The 21,108-nt window shown below is 47.1% G+C and overlaps 1 protein-coding gene across 9 annotated transcripts in view; it reads left to right on the plus strand.

The window, feature by feature from the left end:
• Positions 1–21,108, plus strand: part of RYR1 (ryanodine receptor 1) — a 144,960-nt gene that overhangs the window by 116,209 nt on the left and 7,643 nt on the right. For 8 of the 9 annotated variants that reach the window (XM_080644317.1, XM_080644319.1, XM_080644322.1 and 5 more), the window contains 7 exons: positions 11,961–12,302; positions 14,932–15,732; positions 16,514–16,584; positions 17,146–17,299; positions 18,234–18,320; positions 19,354–19,605; positions 20,391–20,521. In XM_080644317.1, coding sequence (XP_080500443.1) covers positions 11,961–12,302; positions 14,932–15,732; positions 16,514–16,584; positions 17,146–17,299; positions 18,234–18,320; positions 19,354–19,605; positions 20,391–20,521 — 1,838 coding nt within the window. The remainder of the gene's footprint in view (positions 1–11,960; positions 12,303–14,931; positions 15,733–16,513; positions 16,585–17,145; positions 17,300–18,233; positions 18,321–19,353; positions 19,606–20,390; positions 20,522–21,108) is intronic. The other variant, XM_080644321.1, reaches the window with a different exon arrangement.

Consider the following 21,108-nt stretch of genomic DNA (forward strand, 5'->3'; position numbering starts at 1 on the left):
AAAAAAATGAAACTAGACCACCAATTTACACCACACACAAAAATAAACTCAAAATGGATAAAGGACTTAAACATAAGACGGGAAACCATAAAAATCTTAGAAGAATCCATAGGCAGCAAAATAGCAGACATATGTCATAGCAATATATTTACTGATACAGCTCCTAGGGCAATGGAAACTAAAGAGAAAATAAACAAGTGGGACTACATAAAAATAAAAAGCTTCTGCACAGCAAAAGAAACCATCAACAAAACAACAAGAAAGCCCACTGCATGGGAGAACATATTTGCCAATGTTATCTCTGATAAGGGTTTAATCTCCAACGTTTACAGGAAGCTCATACAACTTAACAAAAGGAAGATAAACAATCCAACCAAAAAATGGGCAAAGGACCTAAACAGACACCTTTTGAAAGAGGACATTCAGAAAGCCAAGAGATACTGGTATATGAAAACATGCTCAAAGTCACTAATCATCCCAGCAATGCAGATCAAAACAACAATGAGGTACCATCTCACACCTGTCAGAATGGCTATCATCAACAAATCAACAAATGGCAAGTGCTGGCAAGGATGCGGCAAAAAAGGAACCCTCGTGCACTGCTGGTGGGAATGCAGACTGGTGCAGCCACTGTGGAAAACAGTATGGAGTTTCCTCAAAAAGTTAAAAATGGAATTCTCATTTGACCCAGTGATCCCACTTCTAGAAATATATCCCAAGAAATCAGAAACACCAATCAGAAAGAATAAATGCACCCCTATGTTCATAGCAGCACAATTTACAATAGGTAAGATTTGGAAACAGCGTAAGTGCCCATCAGCAGATGAGTGGGTTAGAAAACTATGGTACATCTACACAATGGAATACTACGCTGCGGTAAAAAAGAAGGAATTCTTACCATTTGCAATAGCATGGATGGACCTGGAGAGCATCATGATAAGTGAAATAAGCCAGTTGCAGAAAGAGAAAAATTACATGATCTCACTCATTTGTGGGATATAATGAACAATATAAACTGATGAACAAAAATAGAGCCAGAGGGGGGAAAAATATTCTGGACTATAATAGAAGCAATCCTGTTATTTGCAGATTTTTAATATTTCCTACAACTTTTGTTATATCATACTATATTAGTACAGTTTTGGTAATATTATTATACTTAAAATCCTTTTATTATTGAAATGTTAATGTTTATTGCATGTAATATTATATGTAAGATCGTTTTTCTTGAATAATTGGTGTTTATTGCATGTAACATTATCATATTTAAAATAGTTTTTCTTGAGATATTAATGTGTACTGCATGTAACATTATTATATTTAAGATTTTTTCTTGAAATATTAATGTTTACTGCATGTAACATTATTATATTTAAAATCATTTTTCTTGAAATTAAAAAAACTGAAAAAAGAAAAGTAATACTGAAAAAAGAGGAACTGGTGGTGTTTTTAAATTAAAAATTTTGTTTCACAAAGTTACAAATAATCTGTAACTTTAAAAGGACATTGGTTTTATTTTTGAATGAATAATACATTCACATGATTAAAAAGATACTTTCTGTCTAATTTATTCTTGGTCAGTATGTCCTGGCCAGGAGGCTCAGTTGATTGGAGCCATCATCAGGTACACCAAAAGGTTTGATACACAGTCAGGGCGTGTATGGGAAGAAACTGATTGGTGTTTCTTTCCTTTTTTAAAATACATTTTTATTGATTTTAGAGAGGAAGGGAGAGGGAGAGAGAGATAGAAACATCAATGATGAGAGAGAATCATTGATTGGCTGCCTCCTGCACACCCCACACTGGGGATCGAGCTGAAAACTGGACACATGCCCTGACAGGGAATCGGACCATGACCTCCTGGTTCATAGATAGATGCTCAACCACTGAGCCACGCTGATCAATGTTTCTTTCTCTCTCCCCCAACTCCCTTTTTCCCTTCCCCTCTCTAAAATAAATTTGGAAACATTTAAATGTAAAATATAACAAGGTATGAAGTGAGAGGTCTCATTCTCACCTCTTTCTCAACCTGCCCTTCCCCCACTCCCACTGCTGTAAGTAGCATTAATTTCTTTTGTATCCTTCCATCATTTTTCCAGATATTATTTCCCTCCTTTTTTTATAATAGGTAATGAACTACATACATTAGTATATATCACTTAATATATTCTGGAGATACAGGGAGTCCCCTCATTATTTTTTTTACAGGTGCCCAGTATTCTACTTTGTGTATTTATTATGTTTTATTTGGTTATTCCCTGCTGATGGACATTTGCTTTGTTCCCAGTCTTTTGCTATTACAACACATTCTGTAGTAGTTGTGCACTTTACAAAGGTGCAGTTTATAGCACAGATATTGTAGATTTCTAGGAGATGGAAGTAGGTGTGCTGAGGAAGGCCCCCTATGGTCCATTTGCAATGCTGGCTACAACCATACCCTTGTACACACATCATTCTGTATGTGCAGTTACATCTAAGAGTAAACTTCCGAAAGCAGGATTGCTTGGTTAAAGGGTAAATGCATTTGTCATTGGACAGATTTTGTCATCATCTTCCCTCTCATTAACATCATGTGAGAGTGCCTATTCCCCCACAGCCTCACCACCAGACCTCATTGTAAAATATTTGGATTTTTGCCAATCAGATAAGTAAAAAATGGTAGTGCATTGCAGTTTTAATTCACATTTCTCTTGTTAGAGGAGCAGTTAATCATCTTTTCATGTTATTTCTTTCATGTTAGTTGTTCAGTGAAATGACGATGCCCTTGCCTTGTTTTTCTCTTGGGATGTTGGTACTTTTATTCTTGATTTCTAGGAGCTCTTTATATATTAACTTATTATAACTTTGTTAGTAATAGGAGTTGCACCTATTTTTTCAAGTTCATCATTTTGTCTTTTGACTTTGCTTATGTTGTTGTTTTTTGGGGGGGTCATGCAGAATACTTAATTTTTATGTAGAAAATAATTTAAAATACTTGATTCATTTTTAATGAAATAGATAATACAGAAATACACTCCTCTTGTAAAGAAACTCAGAACTTACAGCTATGATTGAGGTCACCTTTGCCCCCAATTCTGTTCTCATTCCACCTCTCCAAAGGCTGCCACTATTATCCACTCTCCAGTTTTTTATTTCTGCATCTCCATTCATATATAAATCTGCATAAGCCCTGACCGGTTTGGCTCAGTGGATAGAGCGTCGTCCTGCGGACTCAGGGGTCCCAGGTTCGATTCCGGTCAAGGGCATGTGCCTTGGTTGCAGGCGCATCTCCAGTGGGGAGTGTGTAGGATGCAGCTGATCGATGTTTCTCTCTCATCAATATTTCTCTCTATCCTTCTCCCTTCCTCTCTGTAAAAAATCAATAAGACATATTTAAAAAAAAAAACTATATAGTATTGTTTTATCGTTTCCCAAGTTCTTCATGGTTGACAGAGTTCTTGACAGTTTGCAAGACACATCTCCATTAATAAGTACTTTGCAGGTTCCAAACTTTTGCATTAGTTTGGAAAGCCCTTTTTGGTAGTTGAAAACACATTAAAAGCTACTAATTTATTCTCGGTCAGTACTGTTTTGGGGTTTTCTTTATTTTTTGATCTGCAAATATTTTTAATGTATCTCTAAATTTAAAATTTTCTTTTTAAAAATATCTTTGTAGGAATATAATTCACACACCATAAAATTCACCCATTTAAAATGTACAATTCAGTGACTTTTTTTGAGTATATTTACAGAATTGTGCAAGCATCCCTACAATCTAATTTTAGAACATTTTAATCACATCCAAAAAGGAACCCCATACCCTTGGGCAGTCACTTCCCATTTCCCACACCCAAGCACCACTAATCTACTTTCTGTCTTTATAGATTTGCCTATTCTGGACACTTCATATAAATGGAATTGTAGGCTTTTTTTTTAATTTAACAAGCCACAATGTCATTATCACCCCCAACCAAAACCAAAACATATTCACAACTCTTTAAATCATCAAATATCTAGTTGGTGTTCAAATATCCAAATCTCATAAATATCACATAATTTTTTGTAACATCTTTGAACCAGGATCCAAACAAGGCCCACCTATTGCAATTGACTGATATTTCTTCTTCTTTTTTTTTTTTTTGTAAATATATTTTTATTTATTTCAGAGAGGAAGGGAGAAGGAGAGAGAGATAGAAACATCAATGATGAGAATCATTGATCTGGCTGCCTCCCACATGCCCCACACTGGAGATCAAGCCCACAACCAAGGCATGTGCCCTGACTGAGAATCGACCTCCTGGTGCATAGGTCAAAGCTCAACTACTGAGTCATGCTGACTGGGTTGGTTGACATTTCTTTAAATCTACTGCTTCTATCCGTCACTTTTGCTTTTTCTGGCGCTTTATCTGCTAGAGACCCAGGTGATTGGTCCTGTAGAAGTCTGGCAGAAGTACAATGTGAGCAATATGTATAATTTAAAACTTTCTAGTACCTATGCTTTAGGAAAAGGAAAAAGAAACATGTGAAATTATTATTATTATTGTAATATTCACCCAAGAATATTTTTCCATTGATTTTTAGAGAATGGAAGGGAGGTGGAGAGAGAGAGAGAGAGAGAGAGAGAGAGAGAGAGAGAGAGAGAGATGTGAGAGAGACACATCCCTTGGTTGCCTCCCACATGGGTCCCAAGACTGGGGCCAGAGATTGAACCTGCAACCTAGGTATGTGCCCTTGACTGGAATCGAACCCATAACTTTTCAGTGGGTGAGCTGACACTCAACCAATGCTCAACACTGGCCAGGGCACATGAAATTATTTTTTAAAAATAGGTTTTATTGATTTTTAGAGAGAGAGGAAAAGAGAGGGATAGAATCCATGAGAAACTTCAGTTGGCTGCCTCCTGCACGCCCCCTACTGAGGATGCAACCCACAACCTGGACATGTGCCCTGACTGGGAATCGACGGGTGGTGACCTCTTGGTTCCTGGGTCTACACTCAACGACTGAGCCGCACTGGCCAGGCTATTTTTTACATATGTTTTTTAACCTAATGTATCCAAAATATGACTTCAACATATATTCAATTTGAAAATTATTAAATATTTTACATTCTTTTTTTCATAATAAGTCTTCAAGATCCAGTATGTGTTTTTTACACTTTGAGCATATCTCAGTTTGCTCCAGGCACGATTCAAATGCTCAGTAGCTACATGTGGCTCATGGCTATCATTAAACAGTGCTGTGCTTGAGTTTCCCACAGTTTGGATCTGGCTGATGTAACTTTGTTGTGGTATTTACTGTGTTCCTCTGTCCCCTATGTTTCCTGTAAACTTGGACTTAGGTCAAGAAGCTCAATCAGACTTTCAGGTGTGGAATTTTTATTTCTGTTTTCCTTTGTTTGTTTGTTTTTTGTGGTGTTGCATCCGCCTATCAGGAGGCACATCCTGTCCGGGCCTCCTCTTTTGTGATGTCAGCAGCCCTCGTGTCAATGCCCAGGCACATGAGTTCATTAGAGATTACAGAATGGCGAAGTTCTCATTTCTAAATGTTTGACAATTTACCAAGCTTTATGTAGTTTTCTGAACTCTTCACAAATCTTTGTATTTTTACAATGTGCTTTTCAGTTTATTTATTTTTTAATTTTTTTAATTGATTTCAGAGAGGAAGGGAGAGGGAGAGAGAGATAGAAACATCAGTGATGAAAGAGAATCATTGATCGGCTGCCTCCTGCATGCCCCACCCTGGGATGGAGCCTGCAACCCGGGCATGTGTCCTGACTGAAAATCAAACCGTTACCTCCTGGTTCATAGGTTCACACTCAACCACTGAGCCACACCATTTCTTTATGGTTTAAAAAACAAGTTCAAAATTTTTTAAAAGGAACTTTTAAATTTTAAAGAATTGTAACATTTATGCCCGACCAGCATGGCTCAGTGGTTGAGTGTCGACCTATGAACTAGGAAGTCATGATTCGATTCCCAGTCAGGGCACATATCCAGGTTGCAGCTCGATCCTCAGTGGGGGGCATGCAGGAGGCAGCCAATAAATCATTCTCTCACATCATTGAAGTTTGTATCTCTCTCTCCTTCTCACTTCCTCTCTGAAATCAATAAAAAATATTTTTAAAAATTGTAACAGTTATAAACTCTTTGCAGTTTTCAAGATGCTTAATTCATTTGACAAATATGTGTGTAGCAGAGAACAAAACAGAGATCCCATCCTCAGAGCTGATGGCCCAGTGTGGAGGGGCAGATGAAAAAAAGTAAATAAACGAAATAATTTCAGATTATAATCTGTGGTCTGAAGGAAGTGAGCAGGGTATTGTATAAGAAAGTATGGTTTGAATAAATCCTGTTATCTGCATGGTCCAGGAAGGTCTTTCTAGAAGAGAATATTGAAATAAAAGCTGAAAGGTACCATGTGAAGATGGGTGGGGGTGGGGTGGGAAGGTTGTAGCATCCAAGGCGAAGGAGACAGCAAGCTGAAAGGTGGGAACAGAGGGATGCAAAGGAGGCCGTGTGGCTGGAGAGAGCTGTTGGTGGCAAGAGAGGAAGAAATAAAGTCTGAGAGGTGAAGGGGGCAGATATGCAGAGCCTAGTTGGTTGCAGGGAGGACTTTGACTTTTAAGTTGAATAAAATGGAGCCCAGGGAGGATTCTCAGTGGAAAGGGTGCAAGGAGGGGAAATGTGACCTGACTCAGATGTTTCCAGGGTCCCTTCAGCTGAGTGTAGGGGACAGATTTTGGGAACAGATGGGGAAGAGGGAGACCAGGGAGGAGGTTGCTGTAATGGTCCAATGGGAGACAATGGGGTGGGGGGACCTGGATGAGGTCCATTAAAGAGGGGGAATTGTGTGGGACCTAGATCTGTCAAAAGCAGAGCTGACAGATTTGCTGATGGGTTAGGTGTGGGTGGTGAGATAAAAGAGAGGAATCAAGGATGACTTCTGAGATGGGTAAGAGTATGAGAGGATAGGTTTTGAAATCAAAAGTTCAGTTTGTGCCATTTCCAATTTGGGGTACAGATACACAAAGCGTTGTTAGGTAGGGTTTTAGCTGTGTTTGGATTCTGGAGAGCAGTCAGGGCTGGGATGCAGACTTGGCCATCATTGGTGTGAGATGACGTCCAGAGCCTTGGACCTCAATGATATCTCCATGGAGGGTGTATATTTAAAGAAAATTATGCAAATTCCAGGCCCGGAGTCCCCCAACCTTTAGGGATCTGACGTCAGAGAAGAAGGCATTTCAAAAGAAGGGAGTGGGCAAATGGACAATGACAAAGAGAGAGCAGCAAATCACAAGAGCAGAGTCCAGGACTGAATGGAGGGGATGGAGTCCCAGGCCCCCAGTGGGCAGGGGGGCACTTTTAAGGGTTCAGTGTCACACTGCATCATAAAGGGAGGAGATAGTTCTGTGGAGTGAGGTAGAAGGTGAGGAGTTCCTGTCTGATTATGTCTCCACATTCTGCGGTTTTTAGAGCCCTTCATGATTTGCAAAGCATGTTACTCATTTAGAAAGCATTTTGCAAAGTTCTTGACTATAAAGCACTTTTTAGAGACAGAAAATTTTGCTTTTGTTCATACCCCAGAGCAGCATTTCTCAAACTGCATGTGGCAACCTACTTGTGGATCATGAAATTAGTTTAGTTAAGTCATGACCAGCATCTTTAGAAATAAAATAGAACATTACAGAGGGAGTGGCACAGTGAAAGTCAGAATTGTGTCACGAAACCTCTTTTTAATAAAAATGTATTCTTACTGTGGGTGCAGTCAAAACATTTGAAAAACTGCCTTAGAGAGCCTCTTGCATAGGAGATCAGCACCAAATATTCTATCTAAGTGTTGCCTGCGAAGTAAAACACTGGAAACAGCCTCAGTGTCCATCATCAGGAGAATAAAGAGTATTATTTTTCTAAAACAGGAATACTGCAGTGAAATGAATTCATTTGATCTAGATATCAACATGGATAGGTCTAGAAAACATACAGTTGGCCTAGCCAGTTTGGTTCAGTGGGTAGAGCGTTGGCCTGCGGACCAAAGGGTCCTGGGTTCGATTCTGGTCAAGGACACGTATCTTGGTTTCAGGCTTCTCCCCTGCCCAGGCCCTGGTCAGGGCTCAGGCAGGAGGCAACCAATTGATGTTTCTCTCACATTGATGTTTCTCTTTGTTTTCCCCTCTCTCTTCTACTCTCCCTAAAAATCAATGGAAAAATATCCTCAGGCCCTAACCGGTTTGGCTCAGTGGATAGAGCGTCAGCCTGTGGACTGAAGGGTGCCAGGTTCGATTCTGGTTAAGGGCATGTGCCTTGGTTGCAGGCACATCCCCAGTAGGGAATGTGCAGGAGGCAGCTGATCAATGTTTCTCTTTCATCGATGTTTCTAACTCTTCTATCCCTCTCCCTCTCCTTCTCTCTTCCTCTCTGTAAAAACTCAATAAAATATAATTTTTTAAAATATCCTCGGATGAGGATTAACAAAAAAAAAAGAAAAGAAAAAGAAAAAAAGAAGAAAAGAAAACATACAGTTGAATGAAAAAAAGCAAGTTTCAAATTACATCATTCTTTAAATTTAAAAAATGCACAGGATACTGTATATATGTATTTTTTTGGTGGAAAAATGTTGGGATATAGGTAGTAAAAGTATTGACACATTTAGGATAGTGGGTACCTTGGGAGCAGGGTAGAGCAAGAGAAGGATATCAGATAGGACTCCAATCTTACCTGTAATGTTTTAGTTCTAAAATATGTTTTTAAAAATGTAGTATTTGAAAAGTATCTCCTCGGGAGCATTTGCTAACTCTGAGTGATGGGTATATGACTCTTTGTTACCAGGTGTAATTCAGAGGCCTCCATGCATCAGGTGTCAATTTTTAATTGCTAGAAATGTGGGAGGGGCACTTGGGAAAGGGTCAGAGGTTGAGGCAAGCATTAGTCAGGGGAGCCTGGGGGCTGGCCTGGAGGAAAGAATAGTTACCTAACTTGGAGATAAAAGGAGCTGTGTGGACAGGGCTGTAGGACTCACCTTGGAACAAGGGGCACAGCCAGCGCAGGGAGGAAGCCAGGGCAAGAAATGCCACAGCTCCATCCTCCACCTACAGTCAGAGGGCCAAGAGCGCCTAAGGTGCAGGCCATGGGGGCCCTGAGGCAGGGGAGGGAGAAGAAGGTCGGGTGGGGAGTGGCCTGTAAGAGCACACCAAGATAGCACATAGAGCTTGCGGGGAAGCAGCTTTTCCCAGTTACTACACAGTGCTCAGTTTCACCCGGTTACATCTTACAAGCTCTGAAAATAGGATGTATCTTACAATAGATGGCGGCTCACCTTTGTGGAAAGACAGCATTTTTTTTTAAATTTAATAAATCTTTATTGTTCAGATTATTACAATTGTTCCTATTTTTTCCCCCGATAGCTCCCCTCCACCCGGTTCCCACCCCACCCTCTGCCCTTACCTCCCCACCCCCATCCTCATCCATAGGTGTACAATTTTTGTCCAGTCTCTTCCCGCACCTCCCACACCCATTTCCCCCCCGAGAATTGTCAGTCCACTCCCTTTCTATGCCCCTGATTCTATTATATTCACCAGTTTATTCTGTTCATCAGATTTTTTATTCATTTTATTTTTTTTAATAAATCTTTATTCAGATTATTACAATTGTTTCTCCTTTCCCCCCCCCCCCCATAGCTCCCCTCCACCCAGTTCCCACCCCACCTTCTGCCCTTACCTCCCTCCCACTGTCCTCATCCATAGGTGTATGATTTTTGTCCAGTCTCTTCCTGAACCCCCCATACCCCTTTCCCCCTGAGAATTATCAGTCCACTCCCTTTCTATGCCCCTGATTCTATTATATTCACCAGATTATTCTGTTCCTCAGGTTTTTAATTCACTTGATTTTTAGGTTCAACTTGTTGATAGATATGTACTTGTTGTTCATAATTTTTATCTTTACTTTTTTCTTCTTCCTCTTCTTTAAGAATACCTTTCAGCATTTCATATAATACTGGTTTGGCGGTGATGAACTCCTTTAGCTTTCTCTTATCTGTGAAGCTCTTTATCTTCCCTTCAATTCTGAATGATAGCTTTGCTGGGTAGAGTAATCTTGGTTGTAGGTTCTTGCTATTCATCACTTTGAATATTTCTTGCCACTCCCTTCTGGCCTGCATAGTTTCTGTTGAGAAATCAGCTGACAATCATATGGGTGCTCCCTTGTAGGTAACTAACTGTTTTTGTCTTGCTGCTTTTAATATTCTCTGTCTTTTGCTCTTGGCATTTTAATTATGATGTGTCTTGGTGTGGTCCTCTTTGGATTCCTTTTGTTTGGGGTTCTGTGCGCTTCCTGGACTTGTAAGTCTATTTCTTTCACCAGGTGGGGGAAGTTTTCTGTCATTATTTCTTCAAATAGGTTTTCAGTATCTTGCTCTCTCTCTTCTTCTGGCACCCCCATAATTCGGATGTTGGTACGCTTGAAGTTGTCCCAGAGGCTTCTTACACTATCTTCAAATTTTTGGATTCTTTTTTCTTTTTGCTTTTCTGGTTGAGTGTTTTTTGCTTCTTTGCATTTCAAATCTTTTACTTGATTCTTGCAGTCCTCTAGTCTGCTGTTAGGTCTCTGTATAATATTTTTTTATTTTAGTCAGTGTATGTTTAATTTCTAGTTGGTCCTTTTCATATCTTCGAGGGTCTCGCTAAATTCATCGGCCTTTTCTAGGAAATTCTTAAAAAACCTTGTAACCGTGGTTTTGAACTCTATATCCAGTCATTTGCTTTCCTCCATTTCTTTCACTTGTAATCTGTTTCTTTGTCTCTGCATTTTCGCTGCTACCCTGAGTTGGTAGAGTAGCTTTGTGTACTGGGTGTCCTATAGGGCCCAGTGGCTCAGCCTCCCCAGTTACCTGAGGTGGACACTCTTGGTGCACCCCTTTGTGGACTGTGTGTACAGCCTTGTTGTAGTTAAGTCTTGATTGTTGTTGATATCACTAGGAGGAATTGACCTCCAGGCCAATTGGCTGTGAGGATCAGCTGTGTCTACACTGGGAGAACTTCTGTGCTGGAGACACCCTTATGAGACAAGACTTGCAAAATTGCAAAAGCCTCTGTGCTCAGCTTGGATGGGGCGGAGTCTCATGGCGGAGCAGACAGCCTTGGCTTCCCATCAGCCCTGCCCTATGAGGCTTCCAGGTCTCAGTGTCCCTCGGTAATCGCTGCAAGCACCTCCAAGAGAAAGCTGCCCTCTAGTTTTGCCCGCTGCCAGACAGTCCAGTTTCTCCCCGAATGAGTCTGGGTTCCCAGAGTCTCGCCCGGAACTGGAGTTCAGTGCAGTCTGGAGCTTCCATCTCCCTCCCACTTGAGAAAGCCAGCTGTGCACTCAGCAGTCAGTCCTCTCTGCACGCGCACGCCTTCAGACCTCTGCCTTCCGCAGCTCCCCTGAGTCTCAGTGTGCTTTTCTCTTTTCTGGATAGTCCAGATTCCCCCCCGAATGAGTTGGTTTCCCAGAGTCTCATCCAGAACTGGAGTTCAGCGCAGTTGGGAGCTTCCGTCTCCCTCCCGCTTGAGAAAGCCAGCCATGCACTCAGCCGCCAGTCCTCTCTGCGCGCGTGCCTCCATACCTCAGCCTTTTGTAGCTCCTCTGAGTCTCAATGTGCTTTTCTCTTTCCTTCTAGTTGTAGAATTTCCACTCAGCCAGCTTTCCTGTGGTTCTGGATGGTGTCCATTTTTTCTTTTAGTTGTAGTTTTGAAATTGTTGTGTGAGGCAGCAGTTTAGGTGTTTACCTATGCCGCCATCTTGGTTTCCCTCGAAAGACAGCATTTTAATATTTTAATGGCTAGTACAGCCTCGCCAGTGCCAACATGCTGAGTGCCAGCCTTGGGTGCTGTTGATATGATTCTGGACCTTTCTGTCTTCATGAAAAGTCCATAGTTGTTTTAAGAAGACCATTCAGGCTCTCCAGGCCACCCCCTCTGACCTCTTCCCCACCCCTGCCCACACTCAGGCCATGGACAGCCAGAAGCAGTTCAGCAGCCCGGAAATCCAGTTCCTGCTGTCCTGTTCTGAAGCGGATGAAAACGAGATGATCAACTGTGAGGAGTTCGCCAACCGCTTCCAGGAGCCAGCCCGCGAAATCGGCTTCAATGTGGCAGTGCTGCTGATTGACCTGTCAGAGCACGTGCCACACGACCCACGCCTGCGCAACTTCCTGGAGCTAGCCGACAGCATCCTGGAGTACTTCCGGCCCTACCTGGGCCGCATCGAGATCATGGGCGCCTCTCGTCGCATCGAGCGCATCTATTTCGAGATCTCAGAGACCAACCGCACCCAGTGGGAGATGCCCCAGGTCAGAGGACCTGCACTTACTCGTGCATGCTGGCTTTCCCAGGTTTGGGGTCACGCTCCTCGCACCCTTGGACTCCATGCATGCTTTGTACATCTGGTCTGAAGACCCTGGTGGGCGTTTGCTCTGCTCATACAAGCCCATGCCCACGCTTTTGCACACATTTTATGGGTCCTGCAGTGCCCTTGTACACCCTCAGTTCCCCCTTGTCCACTTCTCTGCAGCCTTGGTGCACACATGGATGTACACCCCTTGTATGTGAAGCAGAGTCTGTGTGCCCTCACTGTGGTGCTAGCACACTATGCCTACCATTTGCACACTTATCCTGGGAGCCCTTATAGTCCTGATGCAACCAAGCCCACACCTTCATGTACTAGAACCGACCCCTTGCTCACCTTCCCAGCAGACACTAGTTTGCCCTCTTTTGGTCCTGGCCTATCCATGCCCACATTTTTGCACACTCACTTTGGGGATCCTGGGAGCCATGGTATGCTAGCCCAGCCCTCACCAGCCACCATATGTGCCCACAGGTCTCAGCACACAATGCCCATCCCACTTATTCTGCTTCCACATGTGGTACACGTCTCTTACACACTCATTGGGAGGATGCAGCACTGGCATGCCATATAGTTGTCCATTCACCTCCCACATGCCCTCACTGTAGCCCTGGCACACTCATAATCACCCATGCACACTTGGACTACCCTTTCAAACCCCATAAGAGCCCCCACATGTCCTTAGTGACCAGGCCTACTTCTTGGCCCTCTCTCAGCCCCTCCTATGCCCAACCAAAAGTTTTCATGTCTTTACACATTCACTTACCCCAAGAGTACACTCATGTGGCCCTAGATCAGCCGTGGGCAAACTACGGCCCGCGGGCCGATCCGGCTATTCTATCCGGTTCTCTTGCTCTCCCCTCCGCTCCTTTACTTTGAATTTATATTAGTTCACACAAACACTCCATCCATGCTTTTGTTCCGGCCCTCCGGTCCAGTTTAAGAACCCATTGTGGCCCTCGAGTCAAAAAGTTTGCCCACCCCTGCCCTAGATCATCTCCTGCCCACCTGACACACTCAGCTTGCATGTGGTTCCTATCATTCATTCTCTCACACTCCCACATGCCTCACACACCCTCAGTCCCCAGCCGTGCCCCTGTTGTCCCGGTGGCCCTCCAGCACACACACACATTGCACACCAGCCTGCGTACCCCTTGCATGCCCCTTAAACTCATGCTTCCATTTTGTTCCTTAGATGCCCCGAGGCACCTGCATACTCCTCCACACGTTCTTGCACACCCTTTCCCACTTACAGCCCATGAAGCTTTTACTCCCATAACCTCCTCAACAACTAGGCCCTTCATGTTTCCTCAGTGGACACCTGGCTTATGCACAGCTGGGCTCATGTCCCACACTGAGCCCTGTATTCATGTCCTAGGGCCTTACACTGATTCCTGGGGCCCGCTTGCACATTTATACCTGCTTCACATACACTGACCCTATGAATTGTAGGCCACTCCCACACCAGCACTCCCCCCACCCCTGTTTTGGCCTCAGGCCCTTGCATGCCTGCCCCATGTGCCCATCTCCACATGTACAATGAGCCCCACATGGTCACATATTTCCCAATCTTCCCATGCCACCATGCCCTCCTCACACCCATTCCTCCCTTAATCCCTGGTGCTCTCTCACAAGGCTCTTGCACATCAGCTCCTTCACATAGTCCACAGGAGCCCTCAAAAGTTTGTACACTATGTCCCTTGGGACACCATTGCATACTCCCCCCACCCAATCTAGCCTAAAAGTGGTTGCACCATCCTTGCACCTGGATGTCTGCCACATCCCTGCAACCACCGGAAGCCCTGGCCCTTTATATGCCTGTCCATGCCCTGGGAGCTCCGCCTTCCCTTTGCCTGTCTCATGCTCCCCACGTGACACTCATTCCCTTAATGTGTTCCTCCAAACTTGCACTTCCACCTGCTCACCCTTCCCACCGCACTTGCCCCTGCTGGTGTGGGCCTGGTATTCCTCAGCAGTGTAATAGCAAACGCTATGTGGCATGGATGAGGCGCCAGCTGCTGTTCTAACCCTAACTCATCTAACCATCACACCAACCCTATAATGTAAGTCCTACTATTGTCCCCCACGTTAGAGAGGGGGAAGCTGAGGCCCAGAGAGTTACATGGAAATCACCCAGCTATTCGGTGGCAGAATTGGGATTTCAACCCAGGCAGGCTGGCTGAGGAACCTTTGTGTTCGAGCACTATGCTGTCTCTCAAAGAGGCTGAAAGCATAGATTCTGAAGCCAGCTTGTTGGGAATTCCAATCCCACATCTGCCACCTCTCAGCAGCGTCACCGCAGCGCGTGGTGACCCTCTGGGCCTCCGTTTCCTCATCTGTAAAATGGGGATAAGAGCCCTAGGGGTTGTTTGTGAGGATTAAGTAAAATATATGTAAGATGCTTGGTACAGGGCCTGGCTTTGTTGAAGAGAGCCTACAGCGAGCAGTATATACGCTTACTATTACTAATTTTGCTTTAAATTATTAAAATACAAGTATAAAACCACTAATACCGCTATTAGTGACTGCGTGGAGCGGAGCTGCTCCGTTGACCCCTTGTCCCCACCTGCCCGCAGGTGAAGGAGTCCAAGCGCCAGTTCATCTTTGACGTGGTGAACGAGGGCGGCGAGTCCGAGAAGATGGAGCTCTTCGTCAGCTTCTGCGAGGACACCATCTTCGAGATGCAGATCGCCGCGCAGATCTCGGAGCCCGAGGGCGAGCCCGAGGAGGACGACGAGGAGGGGGCGGCGGAGGCCGGCGAGGGCGCCGAGGAGGGCGCGGCGGGGCCCGAGGGCGCGGCGGGGCCGGCGGCGGGCGCAGCGGCGCGCGTGGCGGCGGCGCTGTCCCGGGCCCTGCGCGGCCTCAGCTACCGGGGCCTGCGGCGGCGCGTGCGGCGGCTGCGGCGGCTGACGGCGCGAGAGGCGGCGGCGGCGGCGGGCTCCCTGCTCTGGGCGGCGGTGACGCGCGCGGGGGCGTTGGGCGCGGGGCTGGCGGCGGGCGCGCTGTGCCTGCTCTGGGGCTCGCTCTTCGGCGGTGGGCTCGTGGAGGGGGCCAAGAAGGTGACGGTGACCGAACTGCTGGCCGGCATGCCCGACCCCACGGGCGACGAGGTGCACGGCGAGCAGCCGGCCGGGTCTGGCGGCGAAGCAGACGGCGAGGGTGAGGGCGAGGGCGCTGGCGACGCCGCGGAGGGCACCGGCGAGGAAGGGGCCGCACACGAGGCCGGCCCGGGAGGCGCCGACGGGCCCGTGGCCGCGGCTGAACGGGGCCCCTTCCGGCTCGAAGGGGCCCCGGGAGGCCTCGGGGACATGGGTGACACGACGCCGGTGGAGCCACCCACGCCAGAGGGCTCCCCCATCATCAAGAGGAAGCTGGGGGTGAGAGTGCAGCGGAGTTGGGGGGTGTTGGGGTTTGGGAGAGATTGGGTTAGGAGGGACAGGAGCGGGAAGAGAGACTCAGACACAGGGATACGCAGAGAAAAACAGGGGGGGGGGGGCGCACACAGAGATAGAGATAGAGAGACACTCAGAGACACAGAGAAATGGACTCAGAGGTGGAGACCTGGAGAGAGGCTCCCGATGAAAAAATGTGGTGTTTCTGGGAGAGAAAGAAAACGATATCTGGAGTCACAGAGCGAGAGACCCCAAGATGACATTTGAGGGGAAACAGGACCAGAAATTAAAAGCAGCCGAGGTGGGGTCAGGGGCACCAGGAGAGACCCTTAGAGACACAGATGGTTGTGGGGAATAAGTTGCCCACAGCATCCTCAGGTCCTTGGTGCTGTGAGTGCTCCCTGGGGGTGGTTGTCAAGGGGATGGGAAAGGTGAGGGAGAGAGCTGGAGCCGGAGAAAGCTGAGTGAGTGGCCTTTGGGCCCAAAGTGCCCAGCCTCTATCATTGCCTGCCTCCTGGACTGCGAGCCTGACCCTGGTGTCAGCCTGACCCTGCAGGGTGCTTGAGCAAGGCATTCCACCTCTCAGGGCCTCAGTTCCCCTCTGTAAAACGAGAGTCCTAGTCCCTCTTCCTTCTAGCTGGGGCGTTGTGGAACTTGGATGGCCCCAAGGAGATGACCAGGGAGGGACACAGGTGAGCAGGCACGTCAGCACTATGAGGCACTCAGGGATGGGGGCTCAAGACTCTGATGCTTGCCCTGCTGCCAGGTGGATGGAGAGGAAGAGGAGCTGCCTCCAGAACCAGAGCCAGAACCTGAGCCAGAGCCAGAGAAAGCTGAGTGAGTGGCCTTGGGGCCCAGAGGGCCCAGGCGTCTATCATTGTCTCCCTCCTGGATGGAGAGCCTTCTGAGGTCAGGGCCCGAGCCAGGAGGCTGTCCTGGTTACCCAGTGTTCTCAGCATCTCCCAGCCCAGGCCCAGAGGAGGGGCTCTGTGAAAGGGAGGAGATAAATGAATGCTCCTCTCTTACCCCCAAGCCTTTGGGGGTATGGGCCTCTGCCCAGAACACCTTCCCCCGTGCTTCATCTCAGTCTTCCTCATCTTCTGAATTTTGGCTCAAGCCTACCTTTACATCACATCCCTAAGTTGAAGGAATGTCTCCTCAGGGCTCCCAGCTTCCCTCATGCCAGCCCTGACCACACTGGGTTGCCACTGTCTCTTGACAGATCTGTACTCCATTGGACTGGAGACCATGAGGACAGGGCCTGAGGTTGTCTCATCACTGTGTTCCCAACACTATCTCAACCTAGGCCAGGAATGGGGGTGGGCCCCCAGTACATGGCTTTGAATGAATGAATGAACAAATTGCTCAGGTACCTCCTCACTCTGTCCTGCCTTGCAGTGCTGAGAATGGGGAGAAGGAAGAAGTCCCCGAGCCTCCACCAGACCCCCCCAAGAAGACAGCACCTCCTCCACCCCATCCAAAGAAGGAGGAAAGCAGAGGTGGGGGCCTGGAATTCTGGGGAGAACTGGAAGTGCAGAGGGTGAAGTTCTTGGTAAGAATCCAGCATGCTGCAACTTCCTCTTCACACACCCCTCCTATCCACCTTGTTCTTGAATGAAAGCCAGGCTGGGAAGAGGGCAGAGATGTCCCAATAGAACCAGGACCTGAGCACAGGACAGCATTTTTAGGTTGTTCCCACTTGGCTCTTCCGCCTCTCCCTGCTCGTGATCCTTATTCCAACCTCCACACCTTTGCTCATCTGGGGCCACCTGCTTAGGCATCCCACTGCCATGCTGGAGCTAAATCCTCTGTCTGGAGCTAAAGCCCACCAAGGCCATGTTCTTCCTGCCATGGCCTGTTTCTTGGCTGTCAGCCTTCAGGTTGGAGCCGTCACTCCAGCCCCAGCTACTCCTATTGGGGGGACAATTCATCTCATCCAGGCAGGAAGAAGGGAGGGTATTTGGGAGAGAGGACCCAGGGCTCCACCTCCTGTTTCCTCTCCCAGGGCCAGCCTGGCATCAGGGCTTAAGGGAAACATGCTGGACAGAAGGTGGTTTAGTGAGGGTTTATGAGAAGAATGAGGGATGGAGAGAAAAAAGGGAGAGATGGAAGTAGGTGTGCTCTGCCTGTGGTAAAGCAGACAGGGTAACCTCACACAGGAAGCAGCAGTGGTTGGGAGCTTGACTGCCTGGTTCCAAATCCCACGTCTGTCACTTCTTGGCTGTGACCTTGAGCAAGGCATCTCATCTCCCTGAGCCTCCATTTCCTCATCTGTAGAGTGGGCATATCAGGAGTACCCACTTCATAGGGTGTGGTGAGAATTAAACAAGTTCATGCAAATAAAGCTCTTAGCCCAGGTCTTGGTATACAGTAAGCACTCAAAAAATAAGAGGTTGTGGGACCAAATATTGAGGACTCGGGTACTTGTGTTATGGGAAGAGGGTGGCCTGTGAGTTCTCTTTCTCTTTCTCTTTCTCTCATCATAGAACTACCTCTCCCGGAACTTTTACACCCTGCGATTTCTTGCCCTCTTCTTGGCATTTGCCATCAACTTCATCTTGCTGTTTTATAAGGTGCTGGTCATGAGGGGCCAGGAGGATTTGGGCTGTGGGGTGGGAGGCTCAGCCCCTAATAAGTTCACAGGGTCACTGCAGTTCACAAGGTGTTGGGCCCGGGGTTCCCAGAAATGTTCTGGCTGGACACCTGGATCTTGGAACCCCACTGGGGTGAGTGTGAGTGTGTGGGTCCATCTGGACAGATGCCTGAGTGCCTGTAGGAGTTAGAACAGGGAGCCAGTTCAGGGTCCCGTGCTCAGCTCTGCCATTTGTCCTGTGCCCCTAGCCACAGGCCTTTGTCTCTGCAACACCCATTGATGCAGTTAAACTTCTTGGCTTTCACATAAGCTAAAGAGACATTTGTAGGGAGGAAGAAATGGGAAGGAAAGGGTTAAGAACCAGGCATCCTGAAGGACAAAGGGATCCTTGGGGCCTATGCCTACATAACAGGACAGAGAGGCATCTAGCAGAGTGATCAGAGCATGGCTTCTGTCAGACTTTTATTTCAGAGAAGGGAGAGGGAGAGAGAGAGATGCCTCTTGCATGCCCCACACTGGGGATTGAGCCTACAACCCTGGCGGCATATGCCCTGACCGGGAATCAAACCGTGACCTTCTAGTTCATAGGTCGACACTCAACCATTGAGCCACACAGGCAACTTCTGTGAGAGTGAATCCTGGCTCTACCACTCACTAGTTGCATGACTTAGAACAGTACCTGACATACAGAAACAACTGTGTAAATGTCAGCTACTACTAATTTTAGTATTAGTGTAAATATTAGTAGTCAGTCTCTTTAAGGCTCCACTACTAAGATGATCCATTCTGTTTTCAGTCCTCCTGTCACTTGGTTCAGTAGTGAGATTCCCAGGACATAGTTTGATTTGCTAGCTAGAGTTCTGGGCCCACCCCTTGATCTTGATTGACAGTTCTTTCCCTACTGTCACTGACAGGGGCCCAGTACAACCTCAGAAATGGAGGCTGTTTGTTTTGTTAGTGGGTTCTGGTAATGGCAGACCAGGTGCCTGTGACTGACCTCTGCTCCCCTTCAGGTCTCAGACTCCCCGCCAGGGGAGGATGACTTGGAAGGCTCAGCAGCTGGGGACCTGGCAGGCACAGGGTCTGGTGGTGGCTCTGGCTGGGGCTCAGGAGTCGGTGAAGAAGCAGAGGGCGACGAGGATGAAAATATGGTGTATTACTTCCTGGAGGAGAGCACGGGCTACATGGAGCCTGCCCTACGTTGCCTGAGCCTGCTGCACACACTGGTGGCATTTCTCTGCATCATTGGCTACAACTGCCTCAAGGTGGGCCATGACCATGTTCCTGAACAGGGGCTTGTGTACTGAGGGGAAGGGGACACTGGCTGAGAGGACCTCGGGCAGGCTGTGGGATCTTACACTGTAGGTGGGACAGAAGGGTCCTGGTGTTGGGGTAAGGGCTGGGGATGGGTACAGGATTGGGGTCTTCAAACTGGGAACTAATGTGGGTCATAGCTGAGGAGCCAGGTCCTCTGAATGTTAATTTCTGGATCAAGAGGCAGATTTTTAAAATTTGGAATATTTCCTGCATGCTAGTCAGTTGGTGAATTAAGATCTGTGGGGTCTCTTAATATAACAAGGGTGCTAGTGGGAATGTAGAGTCTGACATCAACTATGCCTGAGATTTGTGATGCCCCATAAGCACTGTTATGAGAGTTTCCGTAAGATAAGTTTTAATAAATATTGGTATTTTATAATTGGATGAACAGAGTTCTTTGGCTTAGAACTTTTGCATATGCTGTCCCTCTGCCCTGGAATGCTTTGCCCCACTTCTCCCTCCTTTCACCTATCTCTGTTTAATTCATCCTTAAGATCTGAGTTCAGAACTCCCTCCCTTGGGAAGCCACAGGCTGCATCGGGCACCACATCTGGGCTCTCCCATTTCTCTCATGTCCCAGCCCGGACCCCTTTGCCCACACTTCCCCATCACTGCCCTGTTCACTCTAGTGTGGGGGCTCACACAGGCTCCAACAAGATCTCCTGGCACCTGCTGAGGCTGTGGTCTCCTGAGGCACCTGACACCAGCCCCTTTGCCTCCCTGCACAATCTAGGTGCCCCTGGTAATCTTTAAGCGGGAGAAGGAGCTGGCCCGGAAGTTGGAATTTGACGGCCTCTACATCACTGAGCAGCCTGAGGACGACGATGTGAAGGGGCAGTGGGACCGACTGGTGCTTAACACGCCGTAAGGACCCAGTCCCCACCTCCAGGTGGATGCAGGGAGCAGGGCTGGGTTTCTACTCCAGTCCTAGCCTCCTCAAAAGACCAGGGTTTCCGTCACTGCCAGCCTGACTCATTCTCCCCGAGCCTTGGTCTTCCTCTCTGTAATGTAGACACATTTCCTCTGCAGTACCTGTAGGGGTGTTGGTGACACATGGAGACTCCTGGGCCCTGGCCTTGGAGATTCTGGTTTAGGAAGTCTGGAGAGGAGCCCAGGAACTTGCATGTTAAACCCTGCCCCCATGTGGGATTCTTACCCAGGTGCCATGAGTGGGAAATGTGAAATCATTTGGTTTTTATACTGGGCCCAGAGAGGGAATGAGGGTGCGTGAGGGCAATGTGCTGGAACTGTGGATTCCCAATGTGCATGCCAGCCCATTCCATTTCCCCCCAGATGGAGTCCTATTTCAGGTGCCCATATGGGGCTTGGGCGGGGGGAATGTCTCTAGAATAAGAACGTCAGGTCAGATTTAAACCTTGGGTTGGTCATATCCTAGCTGGGAATTCTTGATCAAGTCACTTAGCCTCTCTGTGCCTCAGTTTCTTCATTTG

This window comes from Plecotus auritus (assembly GCF_963455305.1).
Source record: "Plecotus auritus genome assembly, chromosome: 10".
Taxonomy (NCBI): domain Eukaryota; kingdom Metazoa; phylum Chordata; class Mammalia; order Chiroptera; family Vespertilionidae; genus Plecotus; species Plecotus auritus.